This window comes from Cajanus cajan, chromosome 6 (assembly GCF_000230855.2).
Source record: "Cajanus cajan strain Asha chromosome 6, NIPB_CcT2T_4, whole genome shotgun sequence".
Taxonomy (NCBI): domain Eukaryota; kingdom Viridiplantae; phylum Streptophyta; class Magnoliopsida; order Fabales; family Fabaceae; genus Cajanus; species Cajanus cajan.
The window spans coordinates 38,357,537-38,382,114 of record NC_138522.1 but is presented as its reverse complement, the minus strand read 5'-3'; the positions used below and the strand labels follow the sequence as shown (position 1 = coordinate 38,382,114).

General features: G+C 37.3%; 1 protein-coding gene and 2 pseudogenes across 1 annotated transcript; all 3 read left to right on the top strand.

The window, feature by feature from the left end:
• Window positions 1-8,625: 8,625 nt before the first annotated feature.
• Window positions 8,626-9,651, top strand: LOC145958691 (uncharacterized). The gene has a single exon (XM_083076197.1). The coding sequence runs from the start codon at window positions 8,626-8,628 to the stop codon at window positions 9,649-9,651; it is 1,026 nt and encodes a 341-aa protein (XP_082932323.1).
• An 11,707-nt stretch (window positions 9,652-21,358) lies between these two features.
• LOC145958690 (putative wall-associated receptor kinase-like 16) lies at window positions 21,359-22,514 on the top strand (annotated as a pseudogene).
• Window positions 22,515-22,805: 291 nt separating this feature from the next.
• On the top strand, window positions 22,806-24,565 carry LOC145959052 (wall-associated receptor kinase 3 pseudogene; annotated as a pseudogene).
• Window positions 24,566-24,578: the final 13 nt, after the last annotated feature.

The following is a 24,578-nucleotide window of genomic DNA, read 5'->3' as shown; positions in this document are numbered from 1 at the left end:
ATATGAATTGATTGTAAATTAATATCAATAGGAAGAATAGCTTCATGGCCATATACTAATTTATATGGAGTAGTTTTCGTGGCATCTCGAGGTGAATTCCTATAAGCCCATAGTACTTGAACAAGAGTCTCATGCCAACTTCGAGGTCTGTTTGATATATGTCTTTTGATTAAATTAATCACTACTTTATTAGCAGCCTCGACTTGACCGTTTGCTTGAGCATAATACGGTGTTGAAGTTATTAATTTAATCCCCCTCGACTCCGCATATCGAGCGATGTTTCGACCCGTAAAAACTGTGCCTTGATCAGTAGTGATTGTTTGAGGAATCCCAAACCTTGTGATAATATGATCCTCGATAAAATCAATTATGTCTTTTTGCTCGACTTCTTTTAAAGGAATAGCTTCAACCCATTTTGTAAAGTAATCTATGGCGACTATTATATACTTGTGGTTCTTCGAGGAAGGTGGGTGTATTTGGCCAATCAAATCCATTGCCCACCCTCGAAATGGCCAAGGCTTGATAATCGAGTGCAACTCACTGGCCGGCACTCTTTGTATCGGTCCATGTTTCTGACACTCTTCACAACTTCTTGCGAATTCGATACAGTCCTTGATCATAGTTGGCCAATACAAACCTTTTCTTGATAATGCCCACTTCATTTTCTTTCCAGCTTGATGTGCTCCACAAATACCTTCATGTATCTCCGCCATTGCTATGTAGCTCTCATCTTTCCCCAAACATTTGAATAAAACTCCGTCGAAACCCTTTTTATACAATTCATTGTTCAGTAAAAGATAACTAAGGGCTTGGAGTTTAATCTTCCTTTCTACCTTTAGGTTGGGATTTCGCAAGTATTCGATCAATTCGCTTCTCCAATCTTGCTGACTCACTGAACTAACATTTATAATTTCTCGGTGCTCCACCAATTCATTTTCTGTGTGGATTAAATACTCAAGACATTCTTCACTTACTTTATACCCTGAGGCTGTTTGAGCCAACCTATTTGCAATGATATTTGAGCCTCGAGGAATATGTTGTAATTCGACTTCATCAAAAGTGTTAAGTAATTGCACGACTCGATCCTTTAATTCAATTAACCTCTCATTTAAGCACTTATATTCTTGTGTTAATTGTTTGACAACTAATTGTGAATCCCCTCGAATCAATACATTTCGAGCACCCAACTCCATTAATATTTCGAGTCCAGCTATCAACGCTTGATACTCAGTTTCGTTGTTCGAATACTTTTTGTTCATTTTAAGTGACACTTTTGTCGGCAATCCCTGAGGGTTTAGGATTAAAAGACCTATTCCAGCGCCTGACTCATGTTTCGATCCATCAAAATATAATTGTCATGGTTTCGTGGTTAAGTATAAAATCTCTTTTGACTCATTCGAGTGATCAGCGAGAAAATCTGCGAGTACTTGACCTTTAACTGCTTTTAGTGGTTCAAAAGTAAGTGAATATTCAGTTAATGCAAGTGCCCATTTACCAACTCGAGAATGTAAAACAGGTTTACACAACATATACTTAATCACATTACTTCGACAAAATATTACAACATCACGAGTCCTAATGTAATACTTCAACTTTGTACAAGCAACATATAAACTTAAACACAATTTCTCTAAAGGGGAATATCTAATTTCTGCTCCTACTAACATTCGACTTAGATAATAGATGACTCTCTCGATGCCATTTTCATCTTCTTGCGCCAGCATGCCCGCAATAGTCGAATCACTAGTTGAAATGTACAACTTCAGTTGCTTCCCTTCAGAGATTGGTGCGAGTACTGGAGGATGAGCCAAGTACTCTTTGATGTTATCGAATGCTTTCTGGTGATCTTTATCCCATCGAAATTCTTGTTCCTTTTTTAAACGTAAAAGAGGAGAAAAGATTTTAGTTTTACCAGACAAGTTCGATATGAATCTTCGCAAAAAGTTCACTTTACCTAGGAGAGATTGAAGTTCCTTTTTGTTCGATGGAGGTTTAGTCTCCATAATAGCCTTCGTTTTGTTTCGATCCACTTCAATTCCTTTCTGGTGTATGACAAACCCCAGAAACTCTCCTGCTGTAACACCAAAAGCACATTTTAGTGGATTCATTTTCAAACCATGTTTTCTCATTCTCTCGAACGATAATTTTAAATGGCTTAGATGATCCTCTTTTCGTTTCGACCCAACAATTATGTCATCAATATATACTTGTACAAACTTACCAATTAGATCATGAAATATTAAATTCATTGCCCTCTGATAAGTAGCACCAGCATTTTTTAATCCAAATGGCATCATCACCCATTCATAGACGCCTAAGGCACCTGGACATCGAAAAGCAGTTTTCGACACATCGTTAGCTGCAATATAAATTTGATTATACCCAGAATAACCATCAAGCAAACTCATAATTTCATTACCTGCAGCGGCGTCTATCATGTTTTCAGCAATAGGCATAGGATATTCATCCTTGGGCGTTGCTTTGTTGAGATCTCGAAAATCAATGCAGACTCTGAGTTTTCCATTCTTTTTGGTCACAGGCACAATATTCGAGACCCACTCAACATATCTTGAAGTTCTAATAAACTTCGCTTTTAGCAGTCTTTCAATTTCTTCTTTAATTTTCTCGACTACTTCAGGGGCAAATCTTCGAGGGTTTTGCTTAACAGGTCTCTTTCCAGGGACTGTGGGTAACCTATGTTCCACCAATTCTCGATCTAATCCTGGCATTTCCTCGTAATCCCATGCGAAGCAATCTTTATACTCATGTAAAACTCGAAGCAATTCCTCCTTTAGATTTCCTTGCAAGAATTTGCTCACGTAGGTTACTCTTCTAGCCTCACCCGTTCCTAAGTTTACCTCTTCAAGTGGATCCTGAGATTCTAACTTATATTCCTCTTTCTCCGTTCTTTCGAATCCCAACGGTGAGTCGTCGAAGATACAATCCAACTTGGGATCTAGCTCTTGCTCTTGGTTTTCTGTTGTTTTTTCAACCGCGTGGCCTTTTTCGTTCCCTCGATCTTCTTCTTTGCTCGAGACATCTTGGTCTCCTTGATTTCCTTTTTTTTTTGTTTTCTTTTTTGTTGGAAACTCCCTGGTCTCCTTGATTTTCCATTTTTTGTTTTTCATCGGCCCATGTGGCCGTACTGTTTTTATCAACTTCCTTAAAAAATGCTTTTTCACTTTGCACTTCTTCGGCCATATTGGCCGTTCGATCGGCTACGTAAGCCGATATTCGAGCTAAAAAGCTCGAGTAAGGATCTTTATCCTTCATTCTTCAAGTGGAGCCGAATCCTTCTCGGCTCGAATCACAAAACCTCTCCTTACATCCCAGCAAAACATCTTCTTAATGCCTTCTTCTTCATCCATCATTCTAGAATTGTAAGCATCGAAAGGTTTAGTTTTCGCAAACGCTGTCAGTTGTTGGTCCGCGAAATACATCCCAACTTCATAGGTTTTCTGATCAGCTTCAAGCATCTCTAACCCTTCATCATCATTCCAAAAAAATATCTTTTGGTGTACAGTGGATGGAACAGCTCCTACTCCATGAATCCATTCTCGACCTAGCAGGACGTTAAAGTTTGCCTTAGATGGCGTTACTATGAACATTGTAGTCCTCCTCACACTTCCAATTTGTACGTCGAGCAGAATCATACCTTCAGGCTGAGAAGACTTTCCGGCATAATCCGAAATCATTATGTTGTGAGGTTTTAAATCCGCTAAGGACTTTCCAAACCTCTTCAGCATTGTCTTGGGTAGGATGTTCATAGCTGCCCCTCCATCAACAAGAACCTTATTTACCTCTTGCCCCTCAATCAACAATGTCAGCAATAAAGGCTTGAGGTGTCCTTTCATCTCCTCAGTAGGAGAATCGAACATAGCAGTGTTAAACTTGGGAATAACCCTTGATATTTGGTTAACCCATACGATTTTCGACTCATAATTGGGGTCCTCGAAGAAGTCCTCTCGATGGATATCTTCTTGTTCATTCACAGCTTCCATGGCTCCAGCATACTCAGTTGGTAAGATCGAAACTACCCCACAAATGTCCTCTAAAGAGTCCTCGAAGCCACTCTCGAAGCAATCAGTGATCATGTCCTCATCATCGTCAACGAACTTTTGAGATGACTCTCCTCTCTGGGGAACAGGGATCGAAAAACGATTTCCTTTTACTCCTTCAAAAGTAGCTTTCCGCATCCTTTGCTGTCTTCTCCACTGAGTTTTACTCAAATTGTTGAAAGGTTGTCGAAAGCCACGACCATAACTTCCCGTTGGGAATTTTCCTAGATTTCCTTGCACTAGGTTCCGTGGATAAGCCATCACTTGTTTCCCTTGACCTATTCCTCCGACCATAGGTCTTGGCGGTGCATTCCATTTGCCAATAGGCACATTAGCATTTGGAACAAAAGTGTTACCAAACCTCGATGAATTATACATCTCCATCTTTCCTACTGGAGCGTTATATTGAGGCATGTGAACCTGCCTCATAGTTAACCCAGCATTCAACCCGACGTTGGGCTTAGGCTTCTGTCGAAGGTTTTCAGCCTTATAATTCATCATCATATCTGACTCCTCAAAAGCCTTAGCAGCAGCCCTATCAAATACAGCACTACATCGAGGGCATAACATCACTTCTCTATCAGCTTCTTTCTTTTTCGACAAGAAATCAACTAAGCTATCCCCCTCTTTAGGATAAATGGGCTCCTGCTCCTTAGCAAAATCTTCCATTAGTTCCTCGAGCTTCTCATCAGAAATGGGCTCAATATTGTCATCCTCTTCGACAGTGACATCCACCATATTGATCCCTCCTATCGAGACTGGCTCGACATATCCAGTATGAGCAGCAAATGGGTCTGTGTCCACTTTCATATCTTTCTCCTCAAAAGCAAGGCGACCATCAGTAATCGCCTTTTCGATAAAATCCCTGAAACGCACACAATTGTTAGTCCAATGACCATACATATTATGATATTTACAAAATTTCTTTCCTTTTCTTTGCTCGAATGGGGGAATTCTATGATTTTCTGGGAGTATGATTTGTTTATCTCTTAATAAAATATCAAATATTTTTTCCGCTTTCGTTACATCAAAACTATACTTCTTACTCGAATTACCTTCTACATTATCTCCTGGTTTTAACATTTGACACTGATACGTAGGGCCAGGGCGTAGTTCTGCTAAGTTGATCTCAAACTCCTCACTCGAGACTTCACAATTAGAATCTTCCCCAAGATCTGAATTTTCTAAATACGCTACCTTCTCCTTTCGAACAAATTTGTCAAATTTTCTCAACCTTTCTTTTTCTAGTTTAATTTGTTCGATCCTTCTCACTTTTTTAGCCAGTTGGGCCATATCCCTCAACTGTTCGTTTACTAACTTCTTGCGTATCGAGAAATCTAACCCTGTCGCCGCAATCCTAACTAGTTCATGTTCAGGTATACTGGTGTAACATCGAGATTTTATTTGCCTGAATCTATTCAAATAGTCATCCAAAGTTTCATTATCTTGTCTTTTGATATTCATCAGATCCACTATACTAAATTTTGTTTCCTCTCTAAAGAAGTGTTCATGGAAACTACCCTCTAACTGTACCCATGTGTGTATCCAATTAGGAGGTAAGGTAGTAAACCATGTAAAAGCATGTTTAGTCAATGAACTAGGGAAATATTTCATTTTTAAATATTCGTTATTTGCTAAATCCCCACATTCGACTCCATACCTAGCTATGTGTTTAACTGTTGACTCAGTCAATTCTCCTGCAAATTTCGAGAACTTGGGTACTTTTACTCCTCGAGGTAGTTCTGCTTGGGTAATATAATCAGGAAAAGCTGACACGAAATATGGGCGTTCGTTTCGACCTACATCGAATCCATGCCTATTTAATATTCTTTCCACCATCTGGTCTAAATGATCATTGGGATTCCCATTAGGTCGAATTACATTCTGAAAATTTCCATGCCCCCCAAGGTTTTCTCTGTCATTCAAGTTCGCACTCATGGCTCTCGAAGGTGTTCCCTCACCTAGTTTATCCCCTATTTTGTTTATCAATTCATACAGGGGAGTCATAATGTTATGCATTTGAGTTGACAACAAATTGACCATGTCATGATTACTATGGTCCATTTGCTGTCTAAGAGCCATCATAGCCTGGTTACTAATTCCAGTGGGTACTTAACTGCCTTGTCGAATTAACGAACCTTCCTGACTCGTTCCTATATGTTGATAGGGGTCTTGCATAACAAACCCCATGCCGTTTGGTCTAGGATTATATCCCTGTGGGGATATATGCATTTAGGGATTAGGCCCTATCAAGGGTACTGGCATATCAGCATGTATAGGTTGGGTACTTCGCCAATTAGGTGGCATACCCCAAGGATACTCCCTCGTGACATCTACCAGTTCCTGAGTTACATTATTTGGCCTTGCTGTGTTTTCGAGTAACACAGGAGGAGACCTTGCCCCCCCGGTCACATTAGTAGCACTATCAGGATTGGGGTTAGGCTGTTCTACATTTGCATTATTATGGCTTGCATTCGGATTATTAGACGTAGACATAGTTCTCCCACTCCTTAATCTCATGCAATTCACACACCTAAACTAGTCCAATTATGTTCTGAATTAAACGCGTCCCACCGGGCGTGCCAATTTGTTTACGGTGGAATTAACCATCAAATCCTGGGTTCTTTTTATTTAGACTAGCATACGAACGTATTTCAATTTAGGTGCTTTACTGTGTTATCGTGTTACCGCGAATGGAGAGTAGGATGAAAAAGTCTTAGCAACTACTTGTTTCAAAATGTTCTTCGATTAAAACAAACAAGCAATGTTCCCGCATGCAAATAACAATATGAATAGAATGAACAATGTATACATTCGCAATACAAATCATGTTCAGATTACATAATGTTCAAGCATTACAAGATTAAAGTCTATGACTACGTAATTAAAAGAAGAGAAGAGAAAAGAAAGACTACACTAATCCTACTCCTAAAAAGAGAAAAGATAAGTGGCCGAGAAGTAATCATACCCAAAGATGATTCCTCGCATGGAAGCCATATGTGCAGGCAGAGAATGCTTCAGAATTTGGTTAGAGTATGAGTTTTCCGACCTCCGTAAAGGTCTGTACTCCTTGTATTTATAGAGCAATCAAGGGCGGTTAATTCTGTACATGTACGCTTTTGACTCATAACCGCTATCCACTATATTTGCTACGTGGTCTTGACTCACAACTTCCTTTAACCGCTCTTCCCACGTTCCTTGTTTCCTCGATTGATTTTTTGGTAACCGTTTTGGCTTAACCTCCATGTTCTGAGAGTCTCAACTTTTCAACTATTCTCGAGCAACACTTGTTTTTTCGAGTCCCATAATTTCGAGTGCTCTCACGCCCCACATGAGATTAGTCACAAGTATTCAGCATGTGTTGATTTTACTTCTCAGGCAGCGCTATCAATCTTTTCGAGTCACATGATTTTCGAGTACGCCTAACACGTGGATAGCGGTTATGCGCCCACAACACGTTTATGCGAACGTAACCGCTCTCGAATGTCTCTATATAAATAGGAGAAACATATCCCTTGCAGAGGTCGAAAAAACTCATACTTGAACTGAGCTTTCAAGCACTCTCCGCCTGCGCATATGACTTTCGTGCAAGGAAGCGTTTTTGGGTATGATTGCTTCTTGACCATATTTCTTTTCTTTTTTTAGGATTAGGATTAGTGTAGACTTCTTTTTCTCTTAAATCATCTAGTTTTAAGTTGCTTAAACTCAAACGATGTTGTAATGCTTGAACATTATGAACCATGATCTGTATTAAGAATGTATTTATTGTTCATTCTGTCTGTCTAAGTATTTATGTGCATGAACACTATTTCTTAGTAATCATTGATGAATATTTGGAGACTAGTAATTATTAAATCTTCCTGCTCCGTCTTTTGTTCTTCGTAATGTAAAATTATAAAAGCGTGATATACCTAAATTGAAACACTTATTGTGCTAGTTCGAGTAAAAAGAATCCATAAAACTAATTCCACCGTAAACAAATTGACACGCCCAGTGGGACCCGTTTAAATCACAAACATAATTGAACTAGTTTTAGGTATACATGTTGTATGAGACTTAGGAGTGGAAGAACCATGTCTACATCTAATAATTCTAACAACAGGAATAATGATAATCAAGTGGATGTAGAACACGGAAATCCTAATTCAGAAAATGTAGTTGCTGTGACTAGGGGGCAACATCACCCCCTGTATTACTCGAAAATGTGGCTAGGCAAAATAATGTGTCCCAAGAACTTGTAAATGCCACTAGAGAATATCCCTGGGGTATGCCACAGGGTTGGCGAAATACCCAACCTGTACACGTCGAAATGCCAATACCCTATATAGGACCAAATTCCCAAATGCATCTATCCCCACAAGGTTATAACCCCGGTCCAAATGGTTTGGGTTTCATGATGCAAGACCCCTATCAACACGTAGGCACTAGTCACGAAGGGTCTCTGGTTCGACAGAGTAATTATATCCCCACAGGGATTAGTAATCAAGCCATGATGGCTCTTTGACAGCAGATGGACCATAGTAATCATGACATGGTCAATTTGTTGTCAATCAAAATGCATAATATAATGACTCCTTTGTATGAATTGATAAACAAAATAGGAGACAGATTAGGAGATGTTCCACCATCGAGAGTTATGAGTGCGAATTTGAACGATATGGAAAATCTAGGAGGAAATGTAGGGTTTCCGCAAAATGTAGGTCGACCTCATAGGAACACTGGAGACAACCTAGAGCAAATTGTAGAAAGGGTACTAAACAGACATGATTTCGATATAGGTCGAAATGAGCACCCTTATTTTGTGTCAGCCTTCCCAGATCACGTAACTCAAATAGAACTACCTAGGGGAACAAAGGTACCAAATTTTTTGAAATTTGCGGGAGCATTGAATGAGTCTACGGTAGAACATATAGCTAGGTATTTAGTCGAATGTGGGGATCTAGCAAACAATGAGTATTTAAAAATGAAGTATTTCCCGAGTTTGCTAACTAAGCACGCTTTCACATGGTTCACAACTTTACCTCCTAATTCGATAAACACTTGGGTTCAATCGGAAGGTAGTTTTCATGAACATTTCTTCAGAGAGGAAACGAAAGTTAGTATAGTCGATCTAATGAATGTTAAGAGACAAAGCCATGAAACGTTAGATGACTATTTAAATAGGTTCAGGCAATTAAAATCTCGATGTTATACTAATATACCTGAGCATGAATTAGTTAAGATTGCAGCAACAGGGTTAGATTTCTTAATACGTAAAAAATTGGTAAATGAACAGTTGAGAGATATGGCCCAGTTGGCAGAAAAGGTAAGAAGGATCGAACAAATTAAATTAGAAAAGGAAAGGTTAAGAAAGTTTGATAGGTTTGTTCGGAAAGAAAAGGTAGCCTATTCAGAAAATGCCGAGATGAGTGAGGATACTAATTATGATATTTTGAGTGAGGATTTTGAGGTTAACTTAGCAGAGTTGCGCCCTGGACCTACTTATCAATGTCAAATGTTAAAACCAGGGGACAATATAGAAGGGAGCTCGACTAGGAGATACAGTTTTGATGTGACGAAGGCAGATAAAATATTTGATTTTATTAAAAGATAAACAAATTGTACTCCCAGAAAACCATAAAATTCTGCCATTCGAACAAAGAAAAGGGAAGAAATTTTGTAAATATCATAATATGTATGGCAATTGGACTAATAATTGTGCGTTTCAGGGATATGATCGAAAAAGCGATTACTGATCGTCGCCTTGCTTTCAAGGAAAAGGACATGAAAGTGGACACTGATCAATTTGCTGCTCACACTGGTTATGTGGAACCAGTCTCGATGGCTGTCAACATGGTTGAAGTTAATATCGAGGATGATGAAAACATTGAGCCTATTTTAGATGAGAAACTCGAAGAGGGAGATAGTTTGGTTGAGTTTCTGTCAAAGAAGAAAGAGGCTGATAGGGAGGTTATGCTGTGTCCTCGATGCAGTGCTGTCTTCGATAGAGCTGCTGCTAAGGCTTTCGAGGAGTCAAAAATGATGAGGAGCTACAAAGCCGAGAAGCTTCGAGAAAAGCCCAAGCTTAATGCTGGATCGAATGCTGGGTTAACCATGAGGCAGGTTCACATGCCTCAGTATAATGCTCCGATGGGTAAGATGGAAATGTATAATTCATCTAAATTCGGTAACACTTTTGTGCCGAATGCAAACATTCCTGTAGGAAAATAGAATGCCCCACCAAGATCGATGGTTGGTGGAATGGGTCGAGGCAAGCAAGTGATGAATTATGCTGGACATCCAGTGCAAGGCACTCCTGGAAAGTTCTCAAATATATCTATAGGTCCTGGTAGATTCTCGACTGGAAGTTATGGGCGCGATTTTCGACAGCCCTTTAATAACTTAACCAAAACTTAGTGGAGGAGACAGCAAAGGATGCGAAAAGCTACATTTGAAGGGTTCAGAGGGAATCGTTTTTCGATTCCTATACCTCAAAAGGGGGAATCCTCTCGAAAATTCATGGAAGATGACGAAGATCTGATAACTAATTGTTTCGTGAGCAGTTTCGATGATTCCTTGGAAGACATCTGTGGGATAGTATCAATTCTTCCTTCTGAGTACGCTGGAGCCATGGAATCTGTAAACGAACAAGAGGATATTCATCGAGAAGACTTCTTCGATGATCCTAATTATGAGTCCAAGATCGTGTGGGTTAATCAAATCTCGAGGGTTATCCCCAAATTTAATTCAGCTGTCTTCGATTCCCCCACCAAAGAGATGAAAGGTCACCTTAAACCTTTATTGTTAACTTTGATGATCGAAGGACACGAGGTGAATAAGGTGTTGGTTGACGGAGGTGCAGCTGTGAATATCTTGCCTAGGACAATGCTGAAGAGGTTTGGGAATCCATGGCTGACTTAAAGCCCCATAATATATTGATCTCAGATTATCCAAGGAAGTCTTCACACCCTGAAGGTATGATTCTGCTTGATGTTCAGATCGGAAGCGTGAAGAGAACTACTATGTTTATAGTAACTCCATCGAAGACAAATTTTAACATCTTGTTAAGGCGAGAATGGATTCACGAGGTAGGAGCTGTCCCTTCGACAGTACACCAAAATATTTTTTTTTGGAATGATGACGAAGGATTGGAAGTTCTCGAGGCAGATCAAAAGGCATATGAGGTAGGCATGTATTTTGCTGATCAACAATTAACTGCATTTGCAAAAACCAAGCCTTTTGATGCCTACAATGCTGGAGTTATGGACGAAGAAGAAGGAGTTAAGAAGATTTTCTGCTGGGATATGAAAAAAGGTTTTGTGATTCGAGCCGAAAAAGATTCGGCTCCAATTGAGGAATGAAGGATGAAGATTTTTATTCGAGCTTCTTAGCTCGAGTATCGGCCTACATGGCCGATCGAACGGCCAACATGGCTGATCGAACAGCCAACATGGCCGAGGAAGGTCAACATAAGGGAGTGATGTCAAGTGAAGTTGAGATTGATAAAAATATCACAGCCATTTTGGCCGAAGAAAAACAAAAAACAAAGAAAGAGGGCATAGACTTCGAGGTCGAAAAGAACGAAGAAAAACAAAAAACGAAGAAAGAGGGCATGGACTTCGAGGTCGAAAAGAACGAAGAAAAAAGAAAAACAAAGAAAAATCAAAGGGACCAAGAGGTCTCAGAAGGAAAAGAAAATGAAAAAACAGAAGTTAAAATGGACCAGGAGGTCGAAAATGTAAAAGAGGAAAACGAGCAAGAGTCAGAGTTAAAGTTAGATTGTATTTTCGATGATTCGCCGTTGGGATTCGAAAGAGCAGCCAAGAAACAACATAAATTAGAATCTCAGGATCCACTCGAGGAAATTAATTTGGGAACTGTCGAAAATAGAAAGGTAACTTATATTAGCAAGTTCTTGCAAAGGGAATTAAAGGAGGAATTAATTCGAGTACTGCATGATTATAAAGACTGCTTTGCATGGGATTATGATGAAATGCCGGGATTAGATCGAGGATTGGTGGAACATAGGTTGCCCATATTCCCGGAAAGAAGCCTGTCAAGCCAAGCCCTCGAAGGTTCGCCCCTGAAGTAATTGAAAAGATCAAGGAAGAAATTGAGAGATTACTAAAAGCAAAGTTCATTAGAACTTCAAGATATGCTGAGTGGATATCGAATGTCGTGCCTGTTATAAAGAAGAATGGAAAACTCAGGGTGTGCATTGATTTTCGAGATCTAAAGATGAGTATCCTATGCCCATCGCTAAAACTATGATAGACGCTGCTGCAGGTAATGAAATTATGAGTTTATTGCTGGATATAACCAAATTTATATTGCAGCTAATGATGTATCGAAAATTGCTTTTCGATGTCCAGGTGCGCTAGGCGTCTATGAATGGGTGATGATGCCATTTGGATTAAAAAACGCAGGTGCCACTTATCAGAGGGCAATGAATTTAATATTCCATAATTTAATTGGTAAGTTTATACAAGTTTATATTAACGACATAATTTTTGGGTCGAAACAAAAGGAGGATCACTTATGCCATTTAAAATTATCTTTCGAGAGAATGAGAAAACATGGTTTAAAAATGAATCCACTAAAATGTGCTTTTGGTGTTACAGCGGGAGAATTTCTGGGATTTGTCATACACCAGAAAGGGATCGAAGTGGATAGAAACAAGACTAAAGTCATCATGGAGACTAAACCTCCATCGAACAAAAAAGAACTTCAATCTCTCCTAGGTAAAGTAAACTTTCTGAGAAGATTTATATCGAACTTTTCTGGCAAAACTAAAGTGTTTTCTCCTCTTTTACGTCTGAAAAAGGAGCAAGAATTTCAATGGAATGAAGAGCACCAGAAGGAATTCGAGGAAATCAAAGATTATTTGGCTCACCCTCCAGTGCCTGCACCACTCTCTAAAGGAAAACAACTGAAGTTGTACATTTCAGCTAGCGATTCGACTATTGCTGGCGCAAGATGATGATAATGGCATCGAAAGAGTCATTTATTATTTAAGTCGAATGTTAGTAGGAGCAGAAACTAGATATACTCCTTTAGAGAAATTATGTTTAAGTCATTATGTTGCTTGTACAAAGGTGAAATATTATATTAGGCCTTGTGATGTTGTAATATTTTGTCGAAGTAATGTGATCAAGTACATGTTGTGTAAACCTGTTTTACATTCTCGAGTTGGCAAATGGGCACTTGTGTTAACTGAATATTCATTAACCTTCGAGCCGTTAAAAGCAACTAAGGGATAAGTAATCGCAGATTTTCTTGCGGATCACTCGAAAGAAACTGAAGAAGTTATTTACTTAAACATTAAGCCTTGGGAATTATTTTTCGACGGTTCAAAACATGAATTATGCGCCGGGATAAGATTGTTAATCATTTCCCCTAAAGGAATTCTAACTAAGTTATCATTCAAAACAGATAAAGGATATTCAAATAATGAAACTGAATATCAAGCGTTCATTACTGGACTCGAGATCCTTAAGGAGTTAGGAGTTAAGAATGTGGTAATCCGAGGAGATTCACAACTCGTTATTAAACAACTAACTCAGGAATACAAATGTTTGAATGAAAAACTAATCGAATTCAAAACTCGTGTTGTACAATTACTAAATGCATTCGATACAGTCGAATTAAAACATGTTTCTCGACATGCGAATACGATCGCAAATGAATTGGCTTAGGTAGCATCAGGGTATAAAGTAAGTAAGGGGTGTCTTGAGTCTCTGATTCATATAGAACATGAATTAGTATGCCCTCTAGAGAGTCTAAGTATCAGCTCATCGCGAGTCAGCAAGATTGGAGGAGCAAATTGGTCGAATATTTGCAAAATCCTAATTTGAAAGTCGAAAGAAGGATAAAACTCCAAGCCCTCAATTATGTTGTGCTAAATAACGAATTATACAAAAGAGGTTTCGATGGAGTTTTGTTCAAATGTCTCGGGAGTCATGAAAGTTATATCGCTATGGCAGAAGTACATGAAGGTATATGTGGAGCACATCAAGCAGGAGAAAAGATGAAGTGGACTTTGTCAAGAAAAGGCTTCTATTGGCCAACCATGAGTAAAGATTGTATCGAATTTGCAAAAAGTTATGAGGAATGTCAAAGACATAGATCAATACAAAGGGTACCTGCAAGTGAATTGCATTCGATCATTAAGTCTTGGCCATTTCGATGTTGGGCAATTGATATAATAGGGAAAATTTATCCACCTTCCTCGAAAAATCATAAATATATACTAGTTGCCATAGATTGTTTCACCAAGTGGATTAAGGCAATCCCATTGAAAGAAGTTGAGCAAAAGAATATAATTGATTTTGTCGAGGATCATATTATAATGAGGTTTGGGATTCCCCAAACAATCACTACTGATCAAGGCATAGTGTTTACGGGTTGAAAAGTTGCTCAATATGTTGAATCGCGGGGAATTAAGTTAATAATTTTGACACCATATTATGCACAAGAAAATGGACAAGTAGAGGCCGCCAACAAACTTATTATCAGTTTGATTAAGAAACATATTTCGAGCAAGCCCTGAAACTGGCATCAAACACTTGTTCAAATTTTATGGGCTTATCGAAATTCTCCTAGGGATGCCACGAAGACTACCCCATATAAACTAGTGTATGGGCATGACGCTATTCTTCCTTTAGATATTGATTTACAATCAATTCACATGCAAAAACAGAATGATTTGCCTACTGAGGATTATTGGAATTTAATGTATGATGAATTAATATCTTTAGACGAAGAAAGGTTGATAGCATTGCAGAATCTTGTTCAACAAAAGGAAAGGATTGAGAAAACATATAATAAGAAAGTCAAAGCACGACGTTTTCGAATTGGGGACCTAGTATTAAAGGTGATCCTTCCCATGGATCAAAAATCTCGACGCTTAGGGAAGTGGTCTAATAATTGGGAAGGCCCCTTTACAATTGAACGAGTATATTCGAAAAACGCATATGTGATTAGAGAAATCGAGTCAAATGTGAGCAAAGTAATAAATGGGAAATAGTTAAAATACTTTCATAGCAGAGAATTTTAAAGTATGTGTTCGATACAATCCAAAAAGAAATTAAAAAGAAAAATCAATGTTGAAAAATCTAATTATTACAAAACTTTGAAATCTTTGAAAGCATTATAGGCCTCATCCAAGCTTTGTCTTCGAGCAACACACTGACCCTCCAGATGCTTCTTATGCTCCAGAGTCTTTGCAAGTCTCGAAGAGATGACTTTGCCTTCATCTTTTAAGTTCTTCTGACGTTGCACAACTTCTTGACTCTGAGTCTTCAAGTTGGCCTGTTCCGAGCGAAGAGTATTCAACTCATGCTACAAGGCTTCAATGGACGTTGTGCAATCTGCTTCCTCCTGTTGTAACTTCTTCAAGGCGGGGATCATCTCCTTAGTAGTTTTTCGAATGGAGATTAAATCTTCACGGAGCTTTTCGAGTTTAGCGCGATCGCCCTCGCTCTCAACTTTGATCTGAGCTACTTCCTGAAAAGTGGTAGACCACTACGATCGAAGATCGGAGGCGAGAGTAAAAGACTTGATAAAATCTTGCAGCTCGAAGTGGATTGTAGGAGGAAGGTCAGAGTAGGCGAGCAAGTCTTCGACCATTTGCCCAACTTTGACTTTGAAGGATGGGTCGAGGAGGGCTTGATCCAAGTCATCTACATAGGCCTTTGACCTGAAAGATTCGAGCAAAGGCTGGAAATATGGCTCAGAGGCTCGTTCAATGATTTTTACTTTTTCTTTTTCTGAGCCAGAAGGACCACTAGTCCAGTTGTCGAGAACGTCGAAGATACTATTGATATCCTCGTCCTCTTCATTAAAAAAGCTCATCAAGTCCAAGTCAGTGGAAGGAATCGAGAAAAGAGCCTGAACGGAGGATTTGACACCTTCATGGGTCGAAGGGGAAGTAGTGAAAGGCTTCGGAGACTCAGTCGAATCTATTATAGACAAAACAAAATGTGTAAGATAGGTGGTTTTGTTAATACTCGTAAAAGAATGAAATTTCAAAAGATAAAGACATATACCCTTGTTTGGACTCAAGGGAGGTTTGAGCTCGAAAGAAGCTTCACCTTGTGCAGACTGTTGGAGTTCCACATTCGCCAAAGGTTCCAATTGGGGAACCTTGTCTTCCTCAACCTTAGGAGGAATCTCTATCGAGGCCACGACTGAAGAAATCTTAGCAATATTTAATTGAGGCGTGGCCAGCTACAAACAAATGATGGGGTTAGGAAGAGAGACTAAGGAAAGAACAAAAATGAGAAAATGGAGGCCAACCTGGTGAGATACCCCAGTGATTGGAGGAATATCTCTTGACATTTCACGAGAGGAGTCGATTTGAATGACCTCAACGTCCTATGATAAGTAAAAATGCCAGGTAAGTCGAAAGAACATAAAAACGTAATCGAAGTCAAGACATGAAAATACCTTGGGAACCGATTTCATTGCATCCTTAAGTAGCTTCTCGACAGGGGGGTTCTAAGTTTTCTTTGGAAGAGGTATCACCAACTTCCCCTTCCCTTTGTCTGGTTTTTTTGTGGTCGAGACCTGAAATTGGAAGAATAATTTTGGATAGCTAGAACTCGAAATGGGGGTAGCAAGGTATTTCGAGACAGAACAATTTACTTATAGTTTTAGTGCTACTCGAGTCCACTTTTTTTTTTCGAGGTTTCAATACTCTGAAATATAAGAACCAGAAAAGGTAAGGTGAAATAAACAAATCTAGAAATTTGATTGAAGGGTTTAATCGAAAAAAATTATACCTTAGAGCGTAAAGAAGCCTCGTCGGAAGCGGTCTTTCTTGTTCGACCTTTCAATGGTGACCCTTTTGCATCATCATTATCATCACTCTCCCAATCGGGAGTTTGTTCAACATGTTGTGGAACACGTTGGGAAATAGCAGCTGTATAACACAAGATAGAAAGGAGATGAGATAAATACAATGAAGAATTTGAGAAATTTTCTTGGTTATAGTCATTTACCAGGGGGAGGATTAGTGTTATCGACCCAACATAGTGGCCACCATCTTCTTCGAGAAAAATTGTACAGGGAACATCTCGCGTAAGTAACTCGATTCTTTACAGGGACTACTTTACGCTCGAGGTAAAGTGGGTCGAGTGTTTTTACCCAAGGGGGGTAAGACAAATATTTAGCTAAACCAAAAAGAGCATTTGGAAGAGGGGGTATATTTTTAGGACAAAATTTTTCAAAATCAGTTTTCCCTCGAGGATTGATTACCTTTTTCAAGCGGATGTTCCTTTGTACCATTTTCGATAAAGAGACAAATACGTCGAAGATGGTTCGACCAATGTTGTCAGGACGATAACAAACTTTAAAAAATTGCTCGAATTGATAAATAATAGTTCGGTTCTTGTAAGTACCTGATTGTTTTGGACCCTGCGAAGAAGAAAGAGGAGAATTGATCAGCTTCTTCAAAAAATCATCGAAGGTGAGAAGTTTATCTACATAATATTGATACCACCATCGAAGATAGCATTTGGAAACTAAGAAAGGAGGAGAGAAATTGCATGGGGTGAGTTTAAGTTCTTTGTCAGGACGCAAAATAAACTCCAAAACTTCCTCATAATTCCTAGTTTCGACACAAATGTCAACATCAATACTTTCTTTCTGTCGAAGGGGAAGAGGCTTCATTTGACAGAGACCAAATTGTCGAGCAAACATTTGAGGTTGGTAAGGATAGATCCTAACGTCTTTTTGCCTCATACTAGAAATGATTACATCCCAGGATAAGAACCCAAACTAGATCTCAGTCGAATTTGAAGTTATATTTCCAACTTGATTATTTTGTCGAAGCCAAGATGGGCCTGCCAAAGTGGGTTGAATAAAAAAAGCTAAATCTTCACTAAAATCCGTGAAGCTGAGAATGGCATCAATATATGTTGCAAAATTCTCAATTGAGGGGTCAAAGTTGTTAAACGGGCACCCTCGAGTTCACAGGTTGGAGTGAAGGTCGAAGCAAGAGACAGTTTCTTCTCGAAAATGGCATTGAGCCATAGTTGAAGCAACCATAATGGTCCAGAAAGATTCTGAGGCCCAGATTCGCGGAAAAGGCTTTCCAAAGCTTCGTGGGGTCAAAGTTGTTAAACGGGCACCCTCGAGTTCACAGGTTGGAGTGAAGGTCGAAGCAAGAGACAGTTTCTTCTCGAAAATGGCATTGAGCCATAGTTGAAGCAACCATAATGGTCCAGAAAGATTCTGAGGCCCAGATTCGCGGAAAAGGCTTTCCGAAGCTTCGTTGAGGCAGGTATATAAAGATGCCAACAAGAGTTTACTTAAACAAATTTTCTTCTTCAGATGTAGGGCTTGAGCAAGAATATAATAGTATTTCAGAACCTGAAGAGAAGGGGTACAGAAAACGCAAGCAGATAACCAGTACATTAAAAAGGCTATGTGTTCAGAAATCAAAACAGGGGTACCAGGTTGTTCTACATGAGCATTTATGAAAGCTAAATAGGTCTTCTTATCCCAAGTAATAGAAAGCTCCTTGATCGAAATCTCTTCCTCAAAGGCATCAGGATAAAACCTATCTCCTATAGGGGGTAGACCAGTTATTGCTGTTATATCTAACAGAGTAGGACAAACGAAACCACAGGGGAACTCGAAGGCCCTAGTCTCTCTGTTCCAAAAGAAAATTGCAGAAAGCAGAATTTGAGGGTCGAAAAGGTGCAGATCAAATTTTGCAAGTTGAATAAACTCGAGTATGCCAGTTTCTGCCCAGGAAGAGCTCATTGCATTCTCTACACGAAGTAACCATTGTATGTGCCTATCTTTAATTGGGGGAAAAGCTAGAAAGATCTTAGTAGTATCTCCAAACAGGGCTAAGTCTATTTCAGTAGAATGAATGAAGGGGAGAGTAGAGGTATCTTCAGGTTATTTTATAACCGATCTTAAAAGTACTACTTTTAAAATCGGTTATTTCATAACCGATTTTGTATGTAGTATACAAAATCGGTTCTTAAATAACCGATTTTAAAGTATCGTCAGAAATCTTTTATATTTCCCTCCAATCTCATTCTCTTTCATCTTTCCCTTTATTCATTTTTCTACTCTCTTAAACGCTCTCATTTTCTAAAGAGGTAAATTTCGTTGTTGTTTTCGTTTTCGTTTTCCTCTTCTTATGTCTCTTTTCGTTTTCTCATGCCTTCTCTTGTTTCTGTTTTCAGGTTCAGTTTTGCTAAATTTTGAAGCTGGAACGGCCCGTTCTGAAAGGAGAACGGCCCGTACTGAAAGGAGAACGGGCCGTTCTGACTCCGTTCTTCAAAAATTCTCTTTTAACAATCTAGAACGGCCCGTTCCAGTTTAATTTTTTTTTCTCGGCCAGAACTTTTAAAATCGGTTATAAGACAACCGATCTTAAAAGTTAACTTTTAAAATCGGTTAAATAACCGATTTTTAAAGTCTAATTTTTAAAATCAGCTCTTTTAAAATCGGTTACGGAACCGATTTTAAAAGTGAAAAATAACCGATTTTAAAAGTCTTTTTTTCACTAGTGTATACATTTCTTTTTAAGTAGTCGTTTGGAGGTTTTATACACAAATCAAGAAATAGAATAAAATTTTTTTGTTTTCTATGAAATAGTTTTGAAATTTTCTATTATACTTTTCTTTCCTCTATAATAAGTACATATTGTTTATAAATGTATAAACTAGTTAAGAGTTAGGTAATAAATAAGGATATAATTGAAAAAAGAAAGTAATTAATATTGTCTTAAATTTTGGAAAATAAAAAATAAATTAAAAAAAAAATCTCTCCTAAAAATCGAATAATTAAAAAAGAAACAGATAGGTCTGCAGACAAAATAGAAAGAAAGATTGTTTGAGATGATTAAGAAAAAGAAAAATAAAAACTAATTATGAGAATAATACATGAAAATACACATTTAAATGAGAATAAAAGACAAAACATAACGAAGTCATAAACTTATTTTTATTATGTATATTCTAATTTAAAATATAATAGTATTCTATATAAAAAAAAATTAAAAATAAAAAATTGTAAGGAAAAGAATATTCGTGACCAGTTGCAGTTCTTATTAAAATATTTTGAGGCATCAAAATATTTAAATACATATATTCCAAATTATTTATAATACAAAAAAAAAATTATATACCTTTTTAAACGAAAAAGGAAAAAATTAGGGGCCATGGCTTGGTCTGTCCCATACCCATTTAGGCTCCACCACTGATTATGACTATGGAAAAAGGTTGGAATATATATTCCTTTCCTATTGAAAAATCTGTTAGAATGTTCAATTTAATAATTAAATAAATATGAACCGTAGATTGAAATCAACGTTCGAGATCTTGCCAAGTCATGGATGACTTCCAAGTCAAGTGTGAAGGTGATACGGAATGGAATATGGTTGGACAGCTCTGAATTAGACGTTTGGAAAATTAAATTCAAAAATATTGTTGGACACTTTAACAATCTAATAGACACTTATGAAAGGGAAAAATAAAAAAATAAATAAAATAAAAAATTTTAAATAAATTTTTAGTCTAGAGATTTTTTATTTGAATCTCTTTAATTTTTTTTAAAAAAATTTTGTTCTTGTAAAAAAAAGTATTTCATTTTCATACTTATTGTCAAAATGACCATTAAATAAAACAAAAAATTATAAGAATGAAAATAGAAAAATAAAAAATTATAAAGACAAATAAAAAATGACTAAAATGAAAACAACAAAAAAACTTAAGAAGATCAAAATAAAAATAATTATAATTAAAAGGATTAAAATGAAATGAACCTTATTTTATATTGATTAAATATTTATTTGATTCTAATTTATAAAATTTAAATCATTAAATACAATAACACATAATGAAGAAAAAAAAAACTATAATAAATGCATTGATGACTAATTTTTTTTTTCTTTCTAAAATTAAATGTACAACTTCATAAATTAAAAGTCATGTCCAAAATACAATTCATAAAATTTATATATAATGACAATCACTCTTACAAATGTATAAAAAGTAAATATAATAAATAAGAAAGAAAAAAAACTAAACATTAAATGAAGTAAAGATAGGAAAATAAATTTTAATATGTGAGCACGAAATAATAAAGAAATCAAGATAAAAAAAATGAAAAAAAACTTACATTATAGCATTCTTTCTACATCACTTCCATATATTTTTACAAATTACATTAAACACAAAACAAATCTCATTTTATTATTTCATACCACTACTCATTAATTGACATCCTTGACATATTTGATTTTTTTTTGTTTTTGTTGCTCTTCATTTATTATATTTCTTTCATAACTTACAAATTACATGAGAGCAAATCTTCTCTCTCAATATGTTGTGGCAATAAAAGTGTCCAAAATTAATGGCCAACGAACAGTTTACAAAGGAATATTACCTGACAATAGAATTGTGGCAATAAAAGTGTCCAAAATTAGCAATTCAAACCAAATTGAGCAATTCATCAATGAGGTGATCTTGCTTTCTTGAATCAACCATAGGAATGTGGTGAAGCTCTTGGGATGTTGTTTAGAGGCAGAAGTTCCCTTGCTCGTTTATGAATTCATCCCCAACGGTACTGTTTATGAGCATCTTCACGATCAAAGCCAATCTTTAAGACTTACATGGAAAACACGATTGCAAATAGCAATAGGAAGTGTTGGGGCCCTAGCATACTTGCATTCTGCTACCACTGCACCAATCATACATAGAGATGTGAAAACTGCAAACATTTTACTTGATCACAATCTCACTGCAAAAGTAGCTGATTTTGGAGCTTCAAAGATTATTCCTCTAGATCAAGCTCAACTTACCATATTGGTGTAAGGAACACTGGGGTATCTTGACCCAGAATACTTCCATACAAGCCAATTAACAGAGAAAAGTGATGTCTATAGTTTTGGAGTAGTTCTAGTTGAACTACTAACAGGTAAGAAAGCACTCTCTTTTGATAGGCCAGAGACTCTTAGAAACCTTGCAATGCACTTCCATTCTTCCATGAATGAGGGTGGATTGCTCAACATTGTTGATAGCCAAATAATAGATGAGGCAAATGTTGAGCAACTAATGGATTTTGCCAATATCGCAAAACATTGTTTAAGGTTGAAGGGGGAGGAAAGGCCCACCATGAAAGAAGTTGCAACGGAACTTGAGGCAATAAAAGCATTGTGGAAAAACACCGATGGGAAAAAGTCAACTTGTCTTCAAAGGAAACTGAAAATCTTCTCAAAGCATCACCGTCATATTCTTTTAGTGTTGTAGATGATGCTGACAAAAGAAGCTTGCATTCTGGATCTGAAAGTTTAAGTCGGATTTCTTTGCCCTTAAATGGGAGATGATTTGTTGATATTAATTAATTGTAATATTATCATAATTCACACGTCTGTTGTTACTCAAGACTAGATGCTAATCTATCTACAAAATAATGGTTGTGTAGTGTGTTGTATATTCCCTTATTGCATTGTACCATAATGTGACATCATGTTTGTGATGAAGTTTTGTATGTTATGTGAGATGCTTTTTATCATTACTGTTTAATTAATTTATCTAGGATTTAATTTGTGGGGAGATGATGAATAGTTTCTCAAGTTATATTTGTTTTGCAGTTGATGTTCATGTGGAAAGTGTGTTTTATTCAACTTGGTTGGTAATCTTAGAAGATAGGGATTGTTTGTCTACCTTTTTAGATTCTAAGAGGCTTGTTCATGAAAATCAAAATTGTTTCCATCTGTATAGGGCTGTTACAGGGGATATTTTCTCTAAAGCCGAAATTCAGAAAATGTTGGCCCCTTGTTCTTCTAACAAGGGTGCCACAATTTCTAATGATGAACTTCCTGATATTCTCCTCAATACACTTTCCTTTCTATGCAACTTACAATACACTCTCCTTTCTATGCAACTTCTTTCTACTTTTTAGTATATAGATCTCTTCAGGAGTTACTATTAGTATTTTTTTACTCTTGTACACAACAATAAATTTATCTACATTGTGATATCAATTTTTTTATATATTAATTCACATATAATTCAATTACTTTCACAATAGCACAAAGTAAAAAAACCGAAAAGGACACATTATCAGCTAGCAAAGGAAAGCCTTAAGCTTTTTAGTCACAATAAACATTCATCTTTTATGTCACTCCAAGTTCTTTAATAGAGTGTTCCTTGCAGCACATGTGTTGAAGACAAATACTTTGGGCCTTTTGGCCAGAATAAATTTAAAAAATTAATTTTTTTGAAATAAATGATTTAAAAAATAATTATTAAAATAAATTCATCAAAACTAGTAGACCACAGCCAGATTGAACAATTCATCAATGAAGTGGTTGTACTGTCCCAAATAAACCACAGAAACGTGGTCAAACTCCTAGGTTGCTGTCTAGAAACAGAAATGCCACTTCTGGTTTATGAATTTGTGAAAAATGGCACCCTCTTTGACCACATTCACAATGAAAACACCACACTTCCTTGGGATGCACGTCTAAGAATAGCAGCAGAAACAGCTGGTGTGCTTGCCTACTTGCATTCTTCTGCCTCCATACCAATCATCCATAGGGACTTCAAGTCAACTAACATACTCTTAGATGAGAAATACACAGCCAAGGTTTCTGACTTTGGAACCTCGAGATTGGTTCCACGTGACAAGTGTCAGTTGACAACGTTGGTTCAGGGAACTCTTGGTTACCTTGACCCTCAATACTTTCAGACCAGCCAACTAACTGAGAAAAGCGATGTGTATAGCTTTGGTGTTGTGCTTGCTGAGTTGCTAACTGGAAGAAGGGCACTCTCTTTTGACATGCCAGAGGAGGAGAGGAACCTAGCCTTGTATTTCCTCTCGGCTCTGAAGGATGATTGCTTGTTACAAATTGTTGAGGATTGTGTGAGTGAGGGAAATAGTGACCAGGTGAAGGAAGTTGCTAACATTGCTCAATGGTGCTTGAGGCTTAGAGGTGAAGAAAGACCCACCATGAAGGAAGTGGCAAGGGAATTGGATGGTCTCAGAATGATGACCCCAACTACGTATGTGATTGGTGAGGGATCATGTCAAAGCCAAACAGAAACAAACTATGATAATTTTCGTTATACTCATACTACATCATGCACTGGCCGTGAGGATGACACCATTTGCAAAGATGTCATGTCACCGTTATGGGATGGCAGATGAAGGGTGTTATTTGGGAGAAATTATTAGGTGGTTATACACTGCGTGATCCGTAACTAATCTCTGCATAATATTTATTATGTAGCAGTGTTATAAATTTTTCTTATAAATTGAAAATCTTAAATATATGTTGTAGAGATTAGTTGTAATCATATATACTCAGTAGTCTTATGCTACATAATAATTTCTAGCTAGTTGGAGGCACTTTGTCTATGGCATCATCAATTCGAAGATTATACACATATGATATGTTGGCCACTATGAAGTTCTTTTAGTTTTCTTTTGTTCTGCATGAAAAGTCATCCGGTAATGTTGCTGTGTCTTATTTTCTGAATGGTTATATGTGTGTGCCAAGAGGTGTGGTTTGAC

What these genes read in the sequence shown, in the direction of transcription:
- LOC145958691 (XM_083076197.1), top strand. Translation starts at nt 8,626, where the DNA reads ATGACTCCTTTGTATGAATTGATAAACAAAATAGGAGACAGATTAGGA.